Source organism: Pseudophryne corroboree, chromosome 8, assembly GCF_028390025.1.
Source record: "Pseudophryne corroboree isolate aPseCor3 chromosome 8, aPseCor3.hap2, whole genome shotgun sequence".
Lineage (NCBI taxonomy): Eukaryota > Metazoa > Chordata > Amphibia > Anura > Myobatrachidae > Pseudophryne > Pseudophryne corroboree.
The window spans coordinates 51,910,691-51,929,823 of NC_086451.1; the positions used below are offsets into that span (position 1 = coordinate 51,910,691).

Consider the following 19,133-nt stretch of genomic DNA (forward strand, 5'->3'; position numbering starts at 1 on the left):
CGGCATTTCATACCAGGTCGTGACCTGGGTTGAATCCGGAATCGACCTGGGATGCGTGCAGTGTGAACGGGTAAGCCAGGTCACGGCGACCCCGCACCCGTTTTCTGCATAAGAGGAGGCAGCGGCGCTTGGAGATGATTATCTCCAAGCGCAGCCTCCGGCAGCGTCAGTGGTGAGGTCACCAACCTGGCAATATGCCGGGTCGGGCCGCAAGTCTGAAAGGGGTCTCAAGCCGACACGGCTATGTAAGTCTGAAAGGGGTATTACTAATGGCCCGTACACACTAGCCGATTAGGAGCGCAAAGTAGCTCACTTTTGGTGTTTTGAGCTCAAACTCGGCCAGTGTGTATGGGCAGGCGATGAGTGCTGGTGCACGCTCCCGCATCTTCGCTAGCCGCCGCCGCAGCCTGTCGGGCTGTTTTAACAGCCGAGTGAAGCACTTTCCACAGTCTCCCACTGAGCATCTCTGGGCACTGGGAAAATAGCTCAGTGTGTTATTTGTATGCATCTTAAGCCTTCGAGAGAAAGAGGATGGAGATAAAGAACCAACCAATCAGCTCCTGTCATTATTCTAGCACATCTTGTAATATGACAGTCGGTAGCTGATTGGCTGGTACTTAATCTCTCGCCAAGGTTTAGTAAAGAGACCCCAAATATTCTTAATTTCCTCGGGCACACCGTGCATTATAAGTATGCCTCCTACTATAGTATTACCACCACCACCAGGAGCAGTAGCTAAGAGGCAGTGACATGAGCTGCCCTCACACACACTGTACTAATATGCAGGTGGTACTGTAACGGTGGCGGCAAGCCCGAAGAATATAGGGGGGAAAAAAAACTACATCTCCCAGCGGGCACCGCCGTCGCGTGACGTTGTGCAACCCACCCTAGCTCCGTGCGGGCGCGCGCCGGCCCTCGCGCTGCTACTCCCCTTCTCTGCCTCTGCAGCTGGCTCCGGGGCTTTAGAAGAAGGAGCGAGAGCGCGCACGCGTGTGTGAGCGTGAACGCCAGGTGCACGCGGCGGAGAGAGAGCGAGAGAGGGAGACGCGGACCAGACCATTTTTTTTTTCATTGTCCATTGAATGGCGGTGGCGGGGGGGTCTCCCGGGCAGGCGGAGGAGAAGCCCCTTACGCGTACATCACCCGCATGGTACGGTGTAGCATTGGTGCGGTCACACACACTCATACACCGGTGTATGCAGCGCAGCCTTTTTACGGTCCATTGTCTCCGGCTGGTCTCCTCCATTCATTCCCAGGGGCTGTGTCGTGTCTCTACCCCACGTATGTGTGAGTGCCGGTCATTTGTCTAGTTAAACATTATATATTACTCTAACGACCCCCCCTACCTTTTGATAAGCGTCGGGGGCGCGCGTGTGAGGAGAAGTGGGGTGCGCGCGCTCTCGCTTCCCCGGGCTCGCGCATCCTGCTCGGTGCTGGCTGGCAGCTGCTGCTGAGGCTGACTGATTGACTGAGAGGCGGCAGCGGGCGGCGTGTAACCGGCGCCCCCCTCTCCACCGCCCCCTCTGTGTAACGCTGGGCCTCATCACCCCCTACCCCCTGACAGCACACAGGCGCCGGTGGCAGGGAGAGAGGGGGGCGGCCGGGCGCCGTTATCTGCCGGTGAAACCGTTATCAGCCTGGTAGGATCGCTAGCCGGGGAGGGAGACCCAGCACTGGTGTATGGACGTGCCTGCGGGCACCGGCCGGGTGATGTGCTCACATCTGGGCTGACCTCTCCAGGTATAGCAGCGTCTCTACAGCTATTTGCATAGCCTGATGCACTGTGCATCTCCTGTCACCCCCCAGCTGGGGGCATGAGTGTCTGCCATGTGTTGCTCCCCTCCTCAGTCATGTATGCCATGCACTGTGCATCTCCTGTCACCCCCCAGCTGGGGGCATGAGTGTCTGCCATGTGTTGCTCCCCTCCTCAGTCATGTATGCCATGCTCTGTGCATCTCCTGTCACCCCCCAGCTGGGGGCATGAGTGTCTGCCATGTGTTGCCCCCCTCCTCAGTCATGTATGCCATGCACTGTGCATCTCCTGTCACCCCCCAGCTGGGGGCATGAGTGTCTGCCATGTGTTGCCCCCCTCCTCAGTCATGTATGCCATGCACTGTGCATCTCCTGTCACCCCCCAGCTGGGGGCATGAGTGTCTGCCATGTGTTGCTCCCCTCCTCAGTCATGTATGCCATGCACTGCATCTCCTGTCACCCCCCAGCTCTGGGCATGAGTGTCTACCATGTGTTGCCCCCCTCCTCAGTCATGTATGCCATGCTCTGTGCATCTCCTGTCACCCCCCAGCTGGGGGCATGAGTGTCTGCCATGTGTTGCCCCCCTCCTCAGTCATGTATGCCATGCTCTGTGCATCTCCTGTCACCCCCCAGCTGGGGGCATGAGTGTCTACCATGTGTTGCCCCCCTCCTCAGTCATGTATGCCATGCACTGCATCTCCTGTCACCCCCCAGCTGGGGGCATGAGTGTCTACCATGTGTTGCCCCCCTCCTCAGTCATGTATGCCATGCTCTGTGCATCACCTGTCACCCCCCAGCTGGGGGCATGAGTGTCTACCATGTGTTGCCCCCCTCCTCAGTCATGTATGCCATGCACTGTGCATCTCCTGTCACCCCCCCAGCTGGGGGCATGAGTGTCTACCATGTGTTGCTCCCCTCTTCAGTCATGTATGCCATGCACTGTGCATCTCCTGTCACCCCCCCAGCTGGGGGCATGAGTGTCTACCATGTGTTGCTCCCCTCTTCAGTCATGTATGCCATGCACTGTGCATCTCCTGTCACCCCCCCAGCTGGGGGCATGAGTGTCTACCATGTGTTGCTCCCCTCTTCAGTCATGTATGCCATGCACTGTGCATCTCCTGTCACCCCCCAGCTGGGGGCATGAGTGTCTACCATGTGTTGCCCCCCTCCTCAGTCATGTATGCCATGCACTGTGCATCTCCTGTCACACCCCCAGCTGGGGGCATGAGTGTCTACCATGTGTTGCTCCCCTCCTCAGTCATGTATGCCATGCACTGTGCATCTCCTGTCACCCCCCCCAGCTGGGGGCATGAGTGTCTACCATGTGTTGCTCCCCTCTTCAGTCATGTATGCCATGCACTGTGCATCTCCTGTCACCCCCCCAGCTGGGGGCATGAGTGTCTACCATGTGTTGCTCCCCTCTTCAGTCATGTATGCCATGCACTGTGCATCTCCTGTCACCCCCCCAGCTGGGGGCATGAGTGTCTACCATGTGTTGCTCCCCTCCTCAGTCATGTATGCCATGGACTTTTTTGTTTTGTTATTGAGTCGTTTATTGATTTTATGCTGGATTTGTAGGTTGCCTGCTGCATTGTTGGGGTTTGATGAATCCTGTCAATAGCTGGGATTGTGTTTGTAAGTGATGGTTTGTGACATTACATTTGTGTTCATAGAGGATTATTATTGTTTTTTTTTCTTTTTAAATCATTCAAGGAACAAGTAAAGTAACATAATTTGGGGTTATATCAATGTGCTGGAATCTTACAATTCCTATTGAACATGTTTTATTTTTATTTTACAGTGCTGGGGAAATAAGTTATTCGCCATAGAGCAACCATAGCATTGAGCACAAACCTATAGTGTTGGGAGTTCTCTGTAGCAGTTGCCTCTTGCCCACATGATAGCTATATTTTTAGAAGGACTAGAATGCATGACTTGGTCATGTGCTAAACTGTTAACATTGCAGGGCAAAATATGCATTTAATATACAGTACTGATAAAAGTGTCCTCTGGTGGATGCCTGTGTCAGTCATATGCTCTATTTTTTCTTTTTGTTGGACTTGTGTTTCGCTACGGAGTTATTTCTGTGGTCAGAGTCTGTGCAGTTTTGTTTCTCGCTTGCCTGTATTTCTTGGTCTGCATTATATCTGCTTAACTCCACCTTTCTCTGCCGTATCTTTGCCTTGTAATGAATAAGTTATGTTATTTGCATTGATTAAGGTTCTTGAGTATACTGTGTGATTAAATGTCATTTGGAGTTTAAATGATAACTGGTTTCCGCCGTCTGCCTAGTGTAATTCATTCTCTGAAATGTTCTCTCGGTGCTGATAAAAACAAAAACAAAAAACAACCTCCTGTGTGCCAGCTTACCAACCCTGCCGCTGAATGCTGTAATAAAGACAGAGATGCAAACGCTTTCCCCACATTGCCACTCACTTAGTCTTCATTCAGCTGACTTTTCTCCTGTTCTCGTCGCTTGCTGCCTTGTGTATAGATGATTACTGTCCGCATGTTCCATGCCAGGTGTTCTGCGTTTCCCACCTACATGTCTTCCTGACTGTACTTTCCATATGGGATCTTCTTAAAGGGCACCCCCCCTCCCAGAAACGTATGGGTTTGAGTTATTTTGTTAAAACATACAGAATTTATTCTTCAGTAAAGTTAAGCGTCGCTTTAATTGTATTTTGCATGTTTGTTTTGTGCAATATTTTTTTATTTTTTTAATGTCGTTACAAATTAAACTTTTGGCCGATGTATTTGTCATAACTGAATAATGAGTAGTACAATTCTGGGAAACCTACTGAATGAAAAGTACGCTGCTGCATTGTGTGTGGTAACTGTGTTTTCTGGTTTGTATTGTGTGGAGAAATGTTTCTTTCTATATATTGTGGGGCTTACAAATGGTAATTATTTCCTGCCAGCATACACAGTGGGCTTTAGAAATAGTTTTATCCAATTCCTATTTGCATAGGTCATAACCTGTAGCTGAACTACATTTTTCTCTTTGGGGCCCAAGGGCATCCGATGAGCTCATCCAGAATGAGAGAAAACTGGTTTAGCTAGTATCTAAACCTGATCACTTCCTTCAGGACAACTGCCTGTATTCTTTCAAAGTGATCGCTCTGCCTTCCACACTCCTGAGTCCCTTCTGCAGAGACTTGGCCGGCTTGGTTTGCCTGGGAGAAGGATCTGAAGGGAATAGGCTTGTTCTCTAGGAGATGCATACCTGGGTTTTTCCACTGTTATCTGCAATATTCCTGCGTTCTGCTGAAGCTAAGTAATGGTATTTTCTTTTGCATGTATACATTTTGCTCGGGGCTTTGACATGCTTGGCATTTTAAGACTGATTCTCAGAAGTTGAGTGAGGTGTTTGTTTCTAGGTTCTGTGTACTGTACATTTTAGTTCTGGTACAATAGAAAGATTTTACTTCATATTTTTTCAACAAATTAACACCCTGTAAAGTAGCTGTTGAAGCCACAACTTTAATTGATGAAACATAATTGGACTTGCCGTGAAAAGATTGTGGTATCTTGTATTTATTGTCCTATCTTTCTGATCACTGTTTGCTTTGGAACATGATCATAGAATCTTTGGGAAGGTGCCCACTCTTGTGGCCAAGAACTTTACATATAGGTTAAATGGGAGTTTAGATGTTCTTTATTTGTCCATGTACAATTTTGAACAAAGTTTTGTGTTGAATTAAGTTCCCAGAGGTGCAAGTTGTCTGTATAGTGTTACGACTACAACGGTATGCTACTATTTGCGGTTGTACAAGGAAGTAGCTTATACCCCTTTTCCACTTAAAGCACGGGTCGCAGCCGTGTCGCCTGACACGGCTGCGACCCGTGCTACAGCCCCTAATGACGGCACTCACCAACCCGGCATATTGCCGGGTTGGTGACGCTGCTAGTGACGCGGCAGTGGCGGCGCTGGGAGATCACATGGTCTCCCAGCGCCGCCCTCCCTATACACAGTGAACGGGAGCCGTGTCGCCTCGACACGGCACCCGTTCACACTAGACGGCTAGCCGGGTTGAACACGTGTTCAACCCGGCTAGCTACCCAGGTAGGATTCCCGGATCACTTGATCCGGGAATTTGCCAGGGGACCCGTTTCCACTAGGGAAAAACAAGGGTAAATGCGCGCCCCCGCGCATTTACCCGTGTTTTAAGGAGCTAGTGGAAAAGGGGTATTAATTTAACGGAGTGTTTTGTTGTCTATGTAGCCCATTGGGCCTGGACTAGATCCTTTGATTTAACCACTTAACTGGCATGGTCAGATTTCATGCAACTGTGCCGTCCCACCCTGTCCCCCCGTTTTTGACGAGGAGATCCATTCTGCAGATCTGCATAATATAATGTTTAAATATTTAAAAAAATACTTTTTCAACTTTATTAAATAAAATACATTTTAAAAAACAATGTTAATGCTTTTGAAGGGAAAAATCGTCAGTTAAGTGGTTTTAATGGAGTAAGAGACACAACAAGGTTACTAGTCCATTGTAGAGACAGAGCGGATCTACAAACACAGCCGTGAACCCCCAAAAAAACAAAACGGAGAAAATGAGACCTTGCATAAATTAAAAAAGTTAACACAAATTCTATTACTGTATTTATAATCAGAGAACAAGCAGAGCAAGAACGTTCTCATGACTGTAAGTGGTGACAGACCTGTCATGATAGTCCTTGCCTTCTGCTCTCTGCCAGTAGGTTACAATGGGATGGTCTGGAAAAAAGTTCACAGCTATCCAAAAAGTTGATGCCTCTGTTTAAAACACTACTATGAATGCTTTGTTTTTTTTAAATTAATACATTTCTGGAAAAGAGGCTAGAATCGCTAGATAATCAAACCATTGTATGTACTGTAGTTAAAGATGCATGGAAGCATGTACAGTATATTCACCTGAATGCATAAACCCTTTAAGCCTAGCAAAATGTAAAGGCCCATATAGACGGGCCGATGCGGAGAGAGATGTGTGCTGAGCGAACCGCTCAGCACACATCTCTCCCGCCACTCAGCACAGCGCGATCTCTGCTGAGCGTGCGGGGGGAGACGGGGGGCCGCTCACTTCACCCAGCGGGTGAAGTGAGTGACCTGCTAGATTGGCCTGCACGGCAGGCCAATCTTGCAGCAGCGATAGCGATGCGCGGTGCTGCGCATCGCTATCGCTGTAAGGGGTACACACGGAGCGATCAGACTTATATTCTAAGCAATCTAGTCAGATTGCTTAGAATATCGCTCCGTGAGTACCCCCCTTAAGACTCGTGAAAGCAAACAACCTGGGACTGAGTCCTGGGTCCCTGATGCCACTTTCAGACTATTGACGGGAATTTTCAGGGTCTAACAAACTTGCAAATTCCCTGGTTGTTTCCTTTTACACATGCAGAAATCCCGGGTTGATACGTGTTTTCGTTCAAAAACTTGGGATAGAGCTGCGTGTGTGAAAGTGGGTACGACCCCGCTCTTTCCCAGGGTCAGGACTGAGACCCAGGAATTTGCTGGCTGCTAAACCCAGCAAATTCCCAGCTCTGAAGTCTGAAAGCTTTATTATACCCCTTTGAGACATGTGACCCGGGAATGTGCGGGGTCTAGCAGCTGGCAAATTCCCAGGTCTCTGCTCCATGACCCTGGTCGGGAGCAGGGTTGGGAACCCGGGACTTAGTTGTGTCCTTTCACACATGCAGAAATCCCTGGTTGATGCGCGTTCATGTGCAAAAACCCGGGATTTAGCTGCAGGTCGGAAAAGGGGTATAATTTTCCTTTTCCGCAGAAGTGTGTTTTATTGACATTTTCTGGTACCACAGCACAGAACAATGACCAATAACGTCAAGATTATGACCAACATATCTCTGAAACCATAGCAATAATGACCTAAATATACCTGAATGAGCAATATAATTTGTGCAGGCTTGCCTGTTAACTGCTATGTTTTGGTTTCAAGTTGCGACAATATCGGTAAAGTTTTATTTTTAACTCATGTAATTGGTTTTGATTATGTGAGACGAACATACAGTTTTATGCCTATTGTCACAACTTGAAACTGAAAGATGGAAACATTGGGGTCGATTTGGCAACTTATGAATAGCGCCGGGGATTTGCTCCCGACGCTATTCAATTCAGCTAAAGTTAAGTCAGCGAATGCCCGTTCTCGCCGACTTAACAGGTAGTTTTGTCGGGAGAACAGGCATTTTCCGACTTAACTACCCGCGGCGATGCTTATTCCCGTCAGAATCAGCCTCGCGCCGGCCGCGTTGCAGCACTTTTGTCGGTTTTCTTCTCTCACCCCCCGGGGATGAGAGAAGAATTCCCGACAATTGCGGGTAACTAGCAGCTGAATTGAATAGCGTCGGGAGCTAATTCCCGGCGCTATTCATAAATTGCCGAATTGAATCGACACCATTGAGCATATTATTGGGTGGTCAGGTACTTTTTAGAGTTCTTCAAACTTATGTAGCATGCTTATAATGACCATTTGTTCACCAAAAAATTGTGGTAATTTTAGATTTGATGCAGAACTACATTACAGGGTTTTTTTTTTTTTGGCTTTTAAAAAATGATTTATTCTAGGATTGTCCCAGCAATAGGTGCAGTGAAGACAAATGGTTACTTGCCAAATGAATTCTCTGAAATGGAGCCAGCAGTAGAAAGCATTCTTCAAACACCACAAGGGTTAACTGTGGAATTGATCCAGGATGTCAGACTGTATTGCAGAATAAGGACTTTGGAGGGGAGGGAGGGAGGTGGGGGGGATGCACTGGGAGGCTGTAACTTAAGTAACAAAGTTTAGCACTGCAGTGATCTAACTACTTAAGCATTTTAGCTATGGACAGTAAGGCGATAAATGACCATATGCTTTATTACTGAGAAGGTAATAGCAGGCAGTGTTCACTTTTATCACTCTTGTATGTATTACATAATTTATTTTCTTATTAGTACTATTTTGACAACTTTTTGCTGAATACCTTTACGACTATCAGTTTGAAACCTCTTTATTATAGGTCTATAGTGCAGGTGTTTTGTATATGCTGCGCTTTTTATTTTTTTCCTAATCTGAATCAGGTGGTGATTGCATAGGAGTAATTTGTAGACATAACAGGACATTGTTATGGTAGAGATCCCAAACCATTGCTAGATTGTTAAGTTGGCATGCAGCTAGAGGACCATGAGGTTTAAATGCGCTGGGCCTGCCTTGTGTTTACATTGTGCAGTGTAAGTCACCTGATCAGTGTTTTTGGCATGCTTACAAGGATGTACTTTGCTGTGGCAATACCAAAGTACACAGAAGACTGGCATCTTTGTTCACTGTTTATATTTTCATTTCTAGTATTTCTAGCTGTGGTATTTACATATGGATTATATATATATATATTTTTTTTTTCTCTCTCTGCAGGCTTTGATTTTGTAAGGCTTATCTATTGTACATTGAAAAGTTGAACCACAAACCTGAGGAAAATGGCTACTGACTCTGGAGAGCCTACAAGCACAGATGAGTCTGACAAACCAGCTGGGTTTTCCGTAGAAAAGAACCCGGTCCCTAAGGACTCTTCCCTGACCCAGCAAGCAAGCATGGAGGATAGAGAAAAGTCTCTTTCTGCCTCTGGGACCAGTGAAAGAAAGCGCTTCTTTCGTAAGAGTGTAGACATTACGGAAGATGATGGAATCCTGGAGCAACCCATCAAAGAGGAGAAGGTCGTGGACTGTGTGGGCCAGCAGCAGCTGGGCAGTCAAATACCAAATGCCATAGATGCAGGCCAAGAGGGCAAGAATGAGCCCAAAGTTGTATCGGAGGCCTCTAAAGATTCCCCTAGGGAAAAAACTGAGAAAGAAATGGAAGAGGAGGCAGAAATGAAAGCTGTGGCAACCTCTCCCAGCGGACGGTTCCTGAAGTTTGATATTGAGTTGGGCCGTGGGGCTTTTAAGACGGTCTTCAAAGGTTTGGACACTGAGACTTGGGTAGAAGTTGCCTGGTGTGAGCTTCAGGTTAGTCCAGTTTTGCTTTGACTCTTACTTTACAAATGAGCTCTGTATAGCTGTTAGTCCGTGCTGGGTGCTGAATCCTGTTTGCTTTTAAACTTCCTGGAATGTTTTAGTTTGCGACTGTACCTTTCATTTGCTGCAGAGGGTGTTTCTGAGACAAGTGAGGGTTTTTAATGTTAATAAATCTCCCTCCACGTGCTCTTGGTAAGTTTCTTTGTTTGCTCTGTGTCATCGTAATGGGGTGTCATGACATATGGTCTGCACTAGAATAAACATGGTGTATTCCTTGCTTTAGGCCTCTTCCTACAGTATGTTGACTGTTACTCCCATTGCTCTCAGTATCATGATGCTCATTGGCTATCGAAGCCTGAAAGCAAAGCATGACGTTGCTGGATACATGTAAAATTGTCCTGGGTGTCTACTCAAGTTTCTAGTGTGAGAAACGATGCAAAAAAACAAACAAAAAACCCCAGATCAGATTCCCAAACATGGGGGTCAATTTAATTTGCAGACTGTTGAATTGCGCCGGGAATTGGCTCTATTCAATACAGCGCCGTAGACACTTAATTGTCGGGAATTCCTCTCGCACCCCCGAGTTAAGTCGGAGAATGCCCGTTCTCCCGACAAATAGACCTGTGAAGTCCGGGAGAACGGACATTCGCCGACTTAACATGAGCAGAATTGAATAGCGACGGGAGCTAATTCCCGGCGCTATTCAACAGTCAGCAAATTGAATTGACCCCATGGTATTTTAATGTTATTTACTTAAGGCGGTAAGCTCTGAAGTCTGTTTTCATGCAGTTCTGTTTCCTATACATTATAAATAAAGTTAGACCAGTCTTGTACAATAGAACATATTCTAGTACAGATCAGTGTAAAGTAAGGAGCTAATTTATGGGGTTGGGTAAGTAATTCCAGCGGTCAGGATGCTGACAGCGGTATCCCGTTAAGTATTTTAACCCAACCACTATCCCAAACCCTAGTTGTCCCCTCCCGCAGCCTAACCCTAACCGCCCCCTGTACCTACCTTCGGGTTCCGTCTGGATTCTGACCCATTGGGATCCCGACCACATTCCAATTTATGCACATAAATAACAAGAAGTAATACGTTTAAAAAGCAGAGACACAAATAAAAAAATCCAAATAAAAACTTCCATCCAGGTCCTTGTCCATCAGTGTCGCATGCAACAGAGACATAATGCTTGTGTGATAGGCAGATCATTTAAAACCAGGTCATTTATACTGTAGTTCATTCAGTTATTGCAGTCTGTTTGCTGGGGCAAATTCATTTCGGGTAAAGCAGTTAGAGTATGGAGTTGGGTTTATAGTGTCAAATATCATAATAAAAATGTCACGTTTACCGAAGTAGCGTACTCCGTTCTAATATTAGGATAATTGCATTCACACCCATTACATAGTAACAGCGTGGAGTGATGGAACTGTGAGACAAGTAAATGAAGGCAGTTGGGAGGCTATTGCTTTAATTGGGAGCAGCGTAGCAAGTGTAAGGTTCGTGCGGGAGTAGCGGAAAGCTAGAAACGGATGTGGACCTTTCTTGTAAATCCTATTGTGACATAAATTGCGTCCTGTTTGTGAAGGAAATGCTTCAAAGCGCATACTAATGCACATACAGGTTTGCAGTTGGTGGGCAGCTGCAGTAACTAATAATGTTCTGTGGATTGTGAAACAGGAATTTCCAAGTGCTGACCTTGTAGTGGTTCTTATTTTTTTTCCATTAGCCAGTTGCTATTAAGAGACACATGGATAAATACCTGCTTCTGTTGTGTACTTAATAATTACAGCAAATATTAATTTTCCTCCAAGGTTTAATTTACATTGCTCTGTTCTGTTTGGAAGTTTTGCTATGCGTTAGAAAAAAAACCTCTGCGTTTTCCCTGAATTGCTCAGTACTTTGTTAATTTGAACGGGAATGCTAAATGATTAAAACAGGATGCACATTTTAGACAAACCTACCACATATGTACATTTCCATTACACATGTTTGGTTTCTATGCATTGTAATGCATTTTTGTTTGTCTGTATGTATTAAAATGCACTACAGACAGAGAAAATGAGGGTTGTGAGTGCATAGTAGCTACAGTAGAAGATTATCGATGTACAGTATATAATGGGCAGTATTCAATTGTTATATCGTGCCTGATCTCCAATCTTAAGTGATGGGAGATCGCAGGGCGATATTCATTATCTTTCATATCCATTATCTTTCATATCGTGCCCATAGCAGTCGGGTTTAGCTGCGTAAAGCGGCTAAACTCGACTAAACTAATGAGCGTGAAAAGTTCAATTTGGGCACCCAAACGGGTTACTCTTCACGCATTTCAACTTGCCACCCCTGGGGGTAGCGTGCTGAAATATTGTGCCTGTTGGCAGAAACATTTGAATAGCTGTTGGCGGAGGAAACAATTGAATACTGCCCAATGAGTTAAGGTACAATGCAGTGCTAGACAGTGGTTAAAAAAGGACATACGTAAAATGTGGGCTTACATAGTAGAAATAAATGAAGGTTTTAGAGGACAAAAGGAAATAATTTTGAGTTGAGGCTTAAGGCCAGTTACACACTTGCATAGTATCTGCTCAATTTTAATTAGAGAGGCTGTGTGTGACATCATGCAGTCTTCCCGAAAATGCTCCTGGTCTACCACGCCCCCCAACACTGCGTCCGAATGCCAGCTGCTGTCAAAAATCTTGCGGCCGCATCCTTCCTGGATGCAGCCAGAAGGAGAAGGGCCTCGCACGCAGACTGTCTCTGAATCAGCCCTTTAGTTTTCTGCTTTTGGGGAGCATTATTTGACAGATTTGGAGAGTTTAGTATAAGAGGAGTGAGGTTTGGCATTAGGGGATATCTTGATCAAGTGTCATCTGCGATAGCACTCGCACCTCCTGGGCTAGCAGGCGCAAAATTGAGGGGGTCATACAGTGTAGAGGTCCCCTGAAAAGCTGCTACCAGCACTAGACAATAACAGGCAAGGCTGTTGATGGTTTAACATGGAAACCCGCAGCTTGGAGTCGCTGCTCTAGTGACCAGCAGACCTAACCTGTTCAGCACGAGGCAGAATTCCCTAGGGTCCACAAAAAATACACCTTCCTATGAGTAATACAGCCCGGTATTAAAAGTTCAGGGGCTTTTCCCACACCCCGGTGGGCTCATGTAATATCCTGCGGGATTCAGGCTGTGTAGGAATTCCAGCAAGTGTGATAGTATTTTTAAAGCGCCAATCATTTACAAAGCAAAACTAGAGCATACTCGCCAGAATTCCCGCACAGCCTGCTTCTCGCAGGCTATTTCATAAGCCCCCTGGTGTGGTTGGAATGGGGTAATAAACTTTCATTAGTGGAATCAGTATTTTATTTTTTAATTTTTTTTTTTTGCTGGTGCTCTAAAGGTTACAGTGCAGGCCCTGGCATGCCTAAGCTGTTTAGATGTGCTTGTAGAACGTCAAGTGCCAGCATACCCATGGCTGCCAGAAAATTATGCAACTTTTAGTACTACAAGCACCAGCATTCCATTGCTCATTCACCATTGTATTTCTCATCTATATCCTTGGTCCCATTCTCTCCTTTCTAGCAGCTTGGTAATACCTTAATAAAACCTAGTGGGGTCAATTCAATTGTTTTTCTCTAACGTCCTAGAGGATGCTGGGGACTCCGTAAGGACCATGGGGATAGACGGGCTCCGCAGGAGACATGGGCACTTTAAGAAAGACTTTGACTCTGGGTGTGCACTGGCTCCTCCCTCTATGCCCCTCCTCCAGACCTCAGTTTGATACTGTGCCCAGTGGAGACTGGGTGCATTTCAGGAGCTCTCCTGAGTTTCCTGTAAAGAAAGCATTTTAGGTTTTTTATGTTCAGGGAGCCTGCTGGCAACGGACTCCCTGCTTCGAGGGACTGAGGAGAGAGAAACAGACCCACTTCTCTGAGTTTCAGGGCTCTGTTTCTTAGGCTACTGGACACCATTAGCTCCAGAGGGATCGGTACGCAGGTCTCACCCTAGCCGTCCGTCCTAGAGCCGCGCCGCCGTCCTCCTCGCAGAGCCGGAAGATTGAAGCCGGGTGAGTATTGAGGAAAAGAACATCAGAGGCTGCAGAAGACACCTTGATCTTCATAGAGGTAACGCACAGCACTGCAACTGTGCGCCATTGCTCCCATTCACCTCCCACACCTCGGTCACTGTAAGGGCGCAGGGGGGCACCCTGGGCAGCAATATAAACCTCTCCTGTGGCATATATAGATATATACATGTACAGCTGGGCACTGTACATGTATATAAAGAGCCCCCGCCATGTTGAGAAATTTGAGCGGGACAGAAGCCCGCCACCGAGGGGGCGGGGCTTCTCCCTCAGCACTCACCAGCGCCATTTTTCTCCACAGCACCGCTGAGAGGAAGCTCCCCGGACTCTCCCCTGCTTAACACACGGTGAAAGAAGGGTGTTAAAGTAGAGGGGGGGGGGGGCACATAATTGGCGCATATAAATAACAAAAGCGCTACTGGGTAAACATACTGTGTTTTTTCCTGGGTCATATAGCGCTGGGGTGTGTGCTGGCATACTCTCTCTTGGTCTCTCCAAAGGGCCTGGTGGGGAACCTGTCTTTAGAAAAGAGCTTCCCTGTGTGTGTGTGGTGTGTCGGTATGCGTGTGTCGACATGTCTGAGATTGAAGGCTCACCTAAGGAGGAGGGGGAGTGTGTGAATGTTAGGTCTCCGTCGGCAGTGCCGACACCTGACTGGATGTATATGTGGAATGTTTTAAGTGCTAATGTTAATTTATTGCACAAAAGATTAGACAAAGCTGAAGCTGGGGTACAGTCAGGGAGTCATCCCATGCCTGTCCCAATGTCGCCTGGACCTTCGGGTCTCAGAAGCGCCCACTATCCCAAATAGTTGACACAGATACCGACACGGATTCAGACTCCAGTGTCGACTACGATGATGCAAAATTACAGCCAATGGTGGCTAAATGTATTCGATATATGATTATCGCAATAAAAGATGTTTTGCATATCACTGAGGAACCCCCTGTCCCTGACACGAGGGTACACATGTATAAGGGAAAGAAACCTGAGGTCACCTTTCCCTCATCACATGAGCTGAACGAATTATGCGAAAAAGCGTGGCAAACTCCAGACAAAAAACTGCAGATTCCCAAAAGGATTCTAATAGCGTATCCTTTACCGTCGCAGGACAGAATCCGGTGGGAATCCTCCCTTAGGGTATACAAAGCTTTGACGCGCTTATCAAAAAAGATAGCGCTTCCATCCCAAGACACGGCTACCCTCAAGGATCCTGCTGACCGCAAGCAGGAGGTTACCTTGAAGTCCATTTACTCACATTCTGGTACGTTACTCAGACCGGCTATTGCGTCGGCCTGGGTTTGTAGTGCTGTAGCAGCATGGACAGATTCCTGATCAGTGGATATTGAGACCCTTGATAAGGATACCATTTTAATGACCCTAGGGCATATAAAATATGCTGTCTTATATATGAGGGGATGCTCAAAGAGACATTAGTTTACTGGGTTCCAGGATAAACGCTATGTCTATTTCTGCTAGGCGTGTCTTATGGACCCGAAAGTGGTCAGGTGATGCCGACTCCAAGAGACATATGGAGTTGTTGCCTTACAAGGGTGAGGAATTGTTTGGAGAGGGCCTCTCAGACCTCGTCTCCACGGCTACGGCAGGTAAATCGAATTTTTTGCCATCTATTCTCTCACAATCTAAGAAAGCGCCTCATTATCAAATGCAGTCCTTTCGTTCCAATAAAAGCAAGAGAGTACGTGGATCGTCCTTTCTTGCCAGAGGTAAGGGCAGAGGGAAGAAGCTGCATAACGCAGCTAGTTCCCAGGAACACAAGTCCTCCCCGGCCTCTGCAAAATCCACCGCATGACGCTGGGGCTCCCCTGAGGGAGTCCGCCCCAGTGGGGGCACGTCTTCGACTGTTCAGCCACATCTGGGTTCACTCAGAGGTGGAACCCTGGGCAATAGAAATTGTTTCCCAGGGTTACAAGCTGGAATTCGAAGAGGTGCCTCCTCGCCGGTTTTTCAAATTGGCCCTACCGACTTCCCCCCTGGAAAGGGAGATAGTGTTACATGCGATTCGCAAATTGTGTCTTCAACAAGTGGTGGTAGAGGTTCCCCTGCTTCAAAGAGGGAAGGGGTACTACTCAACTCTGTTTGTGGTCCCGAAACCGGATGGTTCGGTCAGACCCATTTTGAATTTAAAATCCCTGAATCTTTACTTAAAACGGTTCAAGTTCAAGATGGAATCGCTCAGAGCGGTCATCGCCAGCGTGGAAGGGGGAGATTTTATGGCATCTCTGGACATAAAGGATGCATACCTGCATGTTCCCATATATCCTCCTCATCAGGCATATCTGAGATTTGCGGTACTGGATTGTCATTACCAATTTCAGACGTTGCCGTTTGGGCTTTCCACGGCCCCGAGAATTTTCACCAAGGTAATGGCGGAAATGATGGTGCTCCTGCGCAAACAGGGTGTCACAATTATCCCGTACTTGGACGATCTCCTCATAAAAGCGAGATCACGGGAGAAGTTGCTGAACAGCGTCTCACTTTCACTGACTGTGTTACAGCGACACGGCTGGATTATCAATATTCCAAAGTCGCAGCTGAATCCTACAAATCGTCTGCCCTTCTTGGGCATGATTCTGGACACAGACCAGAAGAGGATTTTTCTTCCGACAGAAAAAGCGCAGAACCTGTTGAAGCCAAAACAAGTGTCAATACGTCATTGCCCTAAAGTCCTGGAAAAAATGTTGGCGACATACAAAGCCATTCCCTGCGGCAGATTCCATGCAGGGACATTCCAATGGGACCTATTGGACAAATGGTCCGGTTCACATCTGCAAATGCATCAGCGGATCACCCTGTCCCCCCTCCCCCTGTGGTGGCTGAAAAGTGCTCACCTTCTAGAGGGCCGCAGGTTCGGCATTCAGGACTGGATCCTGATGACCACGGACGCGAGCCTCCGAGGTTGGGGAGCAGTCACACAGGGAAGAAATTTCCAAGGCCTTTGGTCAAGTCAAGAGACTTGTCTTCACATCAACTTCCTGGAACTAAGGGCCATATACAACGCCCTACGTCAAGCGGAGATCTTACTTCGCGATCGACCAGTTCTGATCCAGTCAGACAACGTCACCACAGTAGCTCATGTAAACCGCCAAGGCAGCACAAGGAGCAGAGTGGCAATGGCAGAAGCCACCAGAATTCTTTGCTGGGCGGAGAATCATGTAAGCGCTCTGTCAGGAGTGTTCATTCCGGGAGTGGACAACTGGGAAGCAGACTTCCTCGGCAGACACGACCTGCATCCGGGAGAGTGGGGACTTCATCAAGAAGTCTTCACGCAGATTGCAAGTCGGTGGGGACTGCCCCAAATAGACATGATGGCATCCCGTCTCAACAAAAAGCTACAAAGGTATTGCGCCAGGTCAAGAGACCCTCAGGCGGTAGCTGTGGACGCCCTAGTGACACCGTGGGTGTTCCAGTCGGTCTGTGTTTCCTCCTCTTCCTCTCATACCCAAGGTGTTGAGGATAATAAGAAAAAGAGGAGTGAGAACAATTCTCATTGTTCCGGATTGGCCACGAAGGACCTGGTATCCGGATCTGCAGGAAATGCTCACAGAAGATCCGTGGCCTCTTCCTCTAAGGCAGTACCTGTTACAACAAGGTCCCTGTCTTTTCCAAGACTTACCGCGGATGCGTTAGACGGCATGGCGGTTGAACGCCGGATCCTAGCGGAAAAAGGTATTCCGGATGAAGTTATTCCTACGTTAATAAAGGCTAGGAAGGACTAAACATCTAAACATTATCACCGAATATGGCGTAAATATATTTCTTGGTGTGAGGCCAGGAATGCTCCTACGGAAGAATTTCATCTAGGCCGTTTTCTTCACTTCCTACAGACTGGAGTGAATTTGGGCCTAAAGTTAGGCTCCATTAAAGTTCAGATTTCGGCCTTATCCATTTTCTTTCAAAAGGAATTGGCCTCTTTACCTGAAGTACAGACTTTTGTGAAGGGAGCACTGCATATTCAGCCTCCTTTTGTACCTCCGGTGGCGCCTTGGGACCTTTAACGTGGTGTTAAGTTTCCTTAAGTCACATTGGTTTGAACTAGTGATGAGCGGATTCGGTTTTACTCTGTTTTCAAAACCGAATCTTATTGGCTATCCAAAACACGTGACATCAGTGAGTCAATAAGATTCGGTTTTGAGAACCGAGTAAAACCGAGTAAAACCGAATCCGCTCATCACTAGTTTGAACCACTTAAAACAGTGGAGTTGAAATATCTCACTTGGAAGGTGGTCATGTTGTTAGCCTTGGCTTCGGCTAGGCGAGTTTCGGAATTGGCGGCTTTATCTCATAAAAGCCCCTATCTGGTTTTCCATATGGATAGAGCGGAATTGCGGACCCGTCCTCAATTCCTACCTAAGGTGGTCTCATCCTTTCATATGAATCAACCTATTGTCGTGCCTGTGGCTACACGTGACTTGGAGGATTCAGAGTCCCTGGATGTGGTCAGGGCTTTGAAAATTTACGTGGCCAGAACGGCTAGGATCAGAAAAACAGAAGCACTGTTTGTCTTGTATGCAGCCAACAAGGTTGGCGGCCCTGCTTCAAAGCAGACTATTGCTCGCTGGATCTGTAACACGATTCAGCAGGCGCATTCTACGGCAGGATTGCCGTTACCGAAATCGGTTAAGACCCATTCCACTAGGAAGGTGGGCTCGTCTTGGGCGGCTGCCCGAGGGGTCTCGGCACTACAGCTGTGCCGAGCTGCTACTTGGTCGGGGTCAAACACCTTTGCAAAGTTCTATAAGTTTGATACCCTGGCTGAGGAGGACCTCCTGTTTGCTCAATCGGTGCTGCAGAGTCATCCGCACTCTCCCGCCCGTTTGGGAGCTTTGGTATAATCCCCATGTTCCTTACGGAGTCCCCAGCATCCTCTAGGACGTTAGAGAAAATAAGATTTTAAACCTACCGGTAAATCTTTTTTTTTTTCTCGTAGTCCGTAGAGGATGCTGGGCGCCCGTCCCAAGTGCGAACTACTTCTGCAAGACTTGTATATAGTTATTGCTTACATAAGGGTTATGTTATAGTTTCACTGGTTTTGGACCGATGATATGTTGTTTTTTCATACTGTTAACTAGATAGTATATCACAAGTTATACGGTGTGGCTGGTGTGAATCTTGCCCTTGGATTAACTAAAATCCTTTCCTCGTACTGTCCGTCTCCTCTGGGCAAAGTTTCTCTAACTGAGGTCTGGAGGAGGAGCCAGTGCACACCCAGAGTCAAAGTCTTTCTTAAAGTGCCCATGTCTCCTGCGGAGCCCGTCTATCCCCATGGTATTTACGGAGCCCCCAGCATCCTCT

At 47.2% G+C, this 19,133-nt stretch overlaps 1 protein-coding gene and 1 long non-coding RNA gene across 5 annotated transcripts in view; one reads left to right on the forward strand and one right to left on the reverse strand.

Moving 5' to 3' along the window:
- The window catches only part of LOC134948414 (uncharacterized), a 42,509-nt gene extending 38,204 nt beyond the window's left edge, over positions 1 to 4,305 (reverse strand). The window contains exon 1 of the long non-coding RNA XR_010182952.1: positions 4,189 to 4,305. This is a non-coding gene — a long non-coding RNA (uncharacterized LOC134948414). The remainder of the gene's footprint in view (positions 1 to 4,188) is intronic.
- Positions 872 to 19,133, forward strand: part of WNK3 (WNK lysine deficient protein kinase 3) — a 258,491-nt gene continuing 240,229 nt past the window's right edge. Inside the window, exons 1-2 of one of the 4 annotated variants that reach the window (XM_063936367.1) lie at positions 872 to 1,287; positions 9,143 to 9,732. In XM_063936367.1, coding sequence (XP_063792437.1) covers positions 9,205 to 9,732 — 528 coding nt within the window. In that variant the 5' untranslated portion in view covers positions 872 to 1,287; positions 9,143 to 9,204. Of the gene's footprint in view, positions 1,288 to 1,310; positions 1,741 to 9,142; positions 9,733 to 19,133 lie in introns of those variants that run through there. The other 3 variants (XM_063936369.1, XM_063936368.1, XM_063936366.1) reach the window with 3 other exon arrangements.